We start from the raw sequence: 5,362 nt of genomic DNA on the forward strand, positions 1-5,362 counted from the left end.
TTAGAATTTCTCTCTGGACAGTCACCTGGCCTCTAGCGCACCACCTGGTCACTCTCAAGGTCACCCCAGCTTTTCCTAAAGCTCCCCAATGCCTTGCCCAAAGGTATGTGAGCCGGTACTTAATATTTGTGGATTCATTGAAACTGAAAGTAAGAACATTCAGGAACATTCTGAAATCTGGTTGGAACATGGGAACTGAGAACTGTGCTCTGAGGTGGGGGTAATCTGGAAATTTCTGCGTATAAACCTCTAGCTGCCAGGAATAGGAGAGAATTTGTTCAGCCTCAGCCTTTTTCCTGAATGCTTGTGTGTTAGACTCTCGTGCATTAATGAGCTCACATTTTGTATGCTGGTGAGAAGCTCAGCGTTTCTCTGCACCCACAGATCTGCTGCAAATCAGCAAGCTATATTTGTCACTTGTCACTTATAATTGAGTGTGATTGTAAACCAGGGGGAAGGAAGACCTTTCAATATCCAAAGTGGAAACCAAATTTTAAAAGCAAACTTCTTTTCTGTGTGAACGACCACGTTCAAACACCCATACCTGCTTGTGTTAGGAGAGCCAACCCGCGAAATACACACATGGAGATACGCACACGTGCACACGTGAGGGTACACACACGTGCACGTGGAACTTGTGAGACCTGCTCCCATAAACAATCGGACATTCACTCAATGCCAGCAACAAATAGATCCTTAAGCAGCTACTGGTGGAGGCTCTCTGTGTGGCTCTAGTGACACAAAAAATGCAATAGCCACCGCTCCCCAGGAATGGATGGTGACAGGAGCTGACAGGCGTCAGTAACACCAGCAACCAGGCCATTGCAACTGGGCTGTGAGTCCTGGGGCTGGGGTGGGGGGTGGAGCTCAGGGGCCTGACTTCCGGGAGACCACGAACGTCAGCCTAGTGGCGTCAGGATGACTTTCCAGAAGGAGTGAAGGCCGCGTGGGACCCAGACGAGGCGATGGCACGGGGAAGAGTGGAGGGGCAGCTAAGGGGAGGCCGTGGAGGTGCGTTTGCACAGGCCTGTGCTGCGATGAGACAGCGGGGAACGCTTGGTGCTTCTGGTGGGATGCGGGTGGACAGCCGGCCAGACCAGACCCTGGGGAGCCCCGGGCTCCACACTGGGAAACCGGGTCAGATCTTTAAGCTCATGGAGGGGCCGGGAAGGGAGTTCAGCCGACTAGCGCACCTCGCCCAGACTTCGGTTCCAGGGCTCAGGGAAGGGGGGCAAGGAAGTGACGCCCAGGCTGAGATCTCAGTGATAAACAGATCAATGGCCAACAAGGCTGCGAGGACAGCAGCTGCTGCGGTGGGATGGGTGTAGGTGTGTGTCCAGGTCTGGGGCAGGCTCACGGCTCCCGCTGGGCCCCTGAGGGTGCTTGCAACCATCTTTGCCACCCCTTTGGGGTGTGACAATAAAGGCCACCAGATGAAAGTGGAAGAAAATGACGCAGGCCGGCAGGTCCCTCCAGCGTGGCTGGGACGCACTTATCCCTAAAGTCACTTCTACCCATGCCATCATTCTTTGGCCCGGGCCAGTTCTGACTGACAGACGCTATCACCACAGTTAAAACACATATAAGTGGTCTGGATGGGGGGCGGGGCGGGGGCGGGCTCATGTCAGAGTCAGAGCTCTGGTGCTCCGACATCTCCCGTCTTAGTCTTTGTCTTCGGAGGCAGAGGGACCACACCAGTGACAGCGGGCGCTTCCATTCCCAGGAGCCCTGGTGCGCTGTGCGCCTTTCCTCAGCCGCGCTGCTGTCCCCGAGCTGCTGCCACTGTTTCCTGAGTGAGGTTCCCACTGGTCTGGGGGCCACAGAGGCAAATGTCTGCCCGCATTTGTCTGTGGCCTCACCCGCCCGCAGTCGCAGCCTCAGGCTCTCCCTCGCCACCCCCCTTCTTCTCCCTCCCTCCCTCACACCCCGGTTTCCAGTCCAGAGGTCATTTGCTATAACTCCACCTAACAGCTGTCAGATGCCGGTAAGTGCTTCCTGAGGATTCTGGCCCCACACCCAGGGGGGCCCTGCCTGGTGCTGGTGTGGCCGCAGGGTTCCCTTCGTGGGGGCTTTCCATGGGGGAACTGTTACCGCGGGGCCCACCCCCTCGCCAGGTCCTCCTTCCAGAAATCACCCTCTGCATTAACATGAGCTCCATTCACACAGCCAGACAGGCTCGTCACACACTGACAGAGTCCTGAACTGCACGGGCAGGAAAGGCAGTGCTTCCTGTAGGACCTGATTTCCAGAGTCGGCGTTGGCTACGATCTCGTTCTCTGTGAGCCTAACTGGAAACAAGACTGAATGGGGTCCACTGGGGAGACGCACACTTGAGAATTCGAGGCTGAACTTGAGCTTTCTTGCCGACCCACATGCGCAGAGCGTGGCATCGCAGCAGCGAGGACGGGAAACCCGAGCCTCTCCCTTCCTGTTCTGCACCTTTGGTTCGAGCCCCGTGCTTTTACGGGTCAATACCACACACACGTGGGTCCCTGCCCTATGTCCCTGGTTGGCTAACCACGTAAGACACTCTCATGTCATCAGAAGCCCTAAAAATGTTCTGTGACGTGGCGGTGCCCAGGCCACAACCCTGGGCCTGACCATGGTCTTCTTCCCAACCCGCCCTTGGGGTTCCCAGAGGTCTTAGTCACAGCTAAAGATCAGATTAACACGTGGCTGCCTGGGGAAGGTGCAGCAAGCCTGCTCCCAAGCGCACGCGTCCACTGCCACTGCCCTTGAGAGACCCACAGAGGACAGGATGCCACAGCGGGTCAAACGCACAGGCTGCTTTGCCCGCGGTCACAGTTTGGCTTAAAGTAGCCCCAGAATCTCTACGGCCTAGCGGAATCTGATAAATTCCCATTACTGCCCCTGACCGCAAAGTCAGAAGCACCAAACCAAAGAATTCTCCATGATGCTTCTTGTGTTTCCTTTACACCACCCAGAGGCAAAGAATACCTTTTCATATCACTAACCCATGACCAGCCCTCCTGATCCAAAGTTCAAACACACACGTGCTGTTATGTGATCCCTCTGGAATGGGAGTGGGGCCGGTACTGGGGGGTGGAGGGCATGTCAAAGCCCCTGCCTGGGCCAGAGGGTTTTGGGGGGTGAGTTGCCGAACAAGACCTTGTTGTCTGTGGCCACGGGGATTCCCGGAGCCAGGAGAGCGTGACGATGGTGCGCACGTACCTGCAGGCTCTGCAGGCCTCCGTAGGCAGTGAAGAGAAGCAGGAACCCCAGGGAGACCACGAGGACATTCCTCAGGCTTCTGTCCATTGTGCGGATTCAAGGTGCTGATCATCCGTGGACACGCAGACTCGTGGTTCCCTGGAAGAAGGCAGCCGGGCCCAGGGATCAGTCCATACTAAGAAGTGTCACTGTCTCCTGCCTGAGGTAGAGGCGCTAGTCACCACGGCTGCCTGGAGCTCATGAACTCGGCTATCACGGACGCCATGAAGCCCCCGGTGTAGTTATGTATCTAACTTGGCCGCCGTTCACAGTAACCAGTGTCCAACAGGCCAGCGGTGAGGACTCACCAGCTTGTATGCACGTGGACTTTCCCCTGTATATTTCCAGCAACCGTGGTCCTTGCAGTAAAGTGTGATTTCATGTTATAAACTATAATTATGCGTTATGCAATAGCACCCTTTTGCACCATCCTGTATGTATAATGGTACCTCCCACACGAAGGGACATTGTCCATGGTGCAGAACATGAAATGAACTTCAGACTTAGAGACCTGAGTATAAACAACAGCTTCGACACAGAGTTCAGCTCTGGGAAGGAGTTCATGTGATGAGGGCCAAGGGTCAACACATGAGTGTCTCCAGGACTCTGGCTTCACAACACTGCAACAATTGACAAGGACACTCGCATGTGGGGCAGTTTTCTGGTGCGTGGCTCCTGTTGTCCCACAGCTCTGCTGCCATGCTGTCCTTAGCACTCTGAGGCCTGTTCCCAGACAGGGAGCTGAGCTGCAGAAGGGCTCAGAGAGCCTGCCCTTCAACCCAGAGCAGTGCTGTCCCAGGCAGCTCTCTGCACTGCTGTCCGGTGGCCACTAACCATATGTGGCTGTGAGCCCTTGAAACGTGGCTAGTGCAACTGAGGAACTAAATTCCTTCTTGCATTTAATTTCCATTCATTACAATTTCAGTCTAAATAGCTATGTGTGGCCAATGGCACCAGCCTAAAGTTTCAAACAACTTAATCCATACCTCATAGTCAACAAGCAAGCAAAATCGTTATTTTTATCCAACTGTTGGTAAAACTCGGTGTTGAAGGTGATTCCTCAAGGTCTGCAAGTCAGTTCTTTTCATCTAGTTGGGCTCAGTAGGGCAAACCTGACTGTGCTGGTGCATGTAACGTGTGGTGGGGACACTGCACACAGAAGCGCGCCACCCCTTTGAGTAGCACGAGGAAGTTCTCACCCTTGAAGCTTAACTTATCCCAGTGATAAGTTAAGGGAAAGGGATGCCGACCACGGGGACACGTGACGTCTATAGGGTCAAACCCCCATCCTGCAACCTCTTTGCTGGGCAACCTCAGGTGGATCGGAAACCTCTCTGAACCTCAGTCTCCTCTTGCAAAAGTACAAGAGGCCAGTAATTGTGGGAGCCCCTGGAACAGCCCTGACGCAGTCATCACCAGTTAATTGGCTAAGGTGACAGTTTAACTCTCAGAGAAAAGGCCAGTTGGAACAATATTTAAAGACATATAATACTTAGTATAACATGACTTTTTCATACTTACCTTGTTATCAACTAATGAATCAATGAATGACTTCCTTTTTACTTTTCAGCAATCTTTTAGTTCACTTTATTTCACTTTTGTTTTTTAGCTCACTTCAATTTTGGCCTGTCCGTACCTACCCACGAATGACTCACGTTCTGCTGTCAGAAGGCCTACCTGAGCTTTTCTCCTGCTCCCCGCTGCTCCGTCTCACCAGAGTGACCCAGGCTTTGCTCTCTGGCTCTGGGGACCCACTCCAGCAGCTACTGTTCCGCCACCCCCGCCCACAGTCGGCCGCTATCTCCTGGTGGGCTCTGTGCTGCGTGAAGAACCTCCCAGGTCTGCTTCTGCCTTTGCAAGTCACTGCCTGTCTCTCTCGCTGTCCTTTTTCTCATCAGGAATTCGTCACGGAAGTAATGGCATTTATCATGGTTGCTTTTCCAGTCTCCCCAGTGCTTCCCCTTTCTACAGCTTAATGGGGACTTGTATTTTATTTATTTATTTTTAAGTTATTATATTTTTTTAATTCCCTTCCTTCACCTCCTCTCCTCTGGCAAATATCAGCTGGTTCTCTGTCCCTAAGGGTCTGTTTTCATTATATATATATATATATATATATATATATATATAT

At 53.0% G+C, this 5,362-nt stretch overlaps 1 protein-coding gene across 1 annotated transcript in view; it reads right to left on the bottom strand.

Moving 5' to 3' along the window:
* UNC93A (unc-93 homolog A) overlaps nucleotides 1–3,533 on the bottom strand; it is a 37,592-nt gene extending 34,059 nt beyond the window's left edge. Inside the window, exon 1 of the mRNA XM_019659454.1 lies at nucleotides 3,193–3,533. Coding sequence (XP_019514999.1) covers nucleotides 3,193–3,279 — 87 coding nt within the window. The 5' untranslated portion in view covers nucleotides 3,280–3,533. The remainder of the gene's footprint in view (nucleotides 1–3,192) is intronic.
* Between the last annotated feature and the right edge of the window lie 1,829 nt (nucleotides 3,534–5,362).

This window comes from Hipposideros armiger, unplaced genomic scaffold (genome assembly GCF_001890085.2).
Source record: "Hipposideros armiger isolate ML-2016 unplaced genomic scaffold, ASM189008v1 scaffold_299, whole genome shotgun sequence".
Lineage (NCBI taxonomy): Eukaryota > Metazoa > Chordata > Mammalia > Chiroptera > Hipposideridae > Hipposideros > Hipposideros armiger.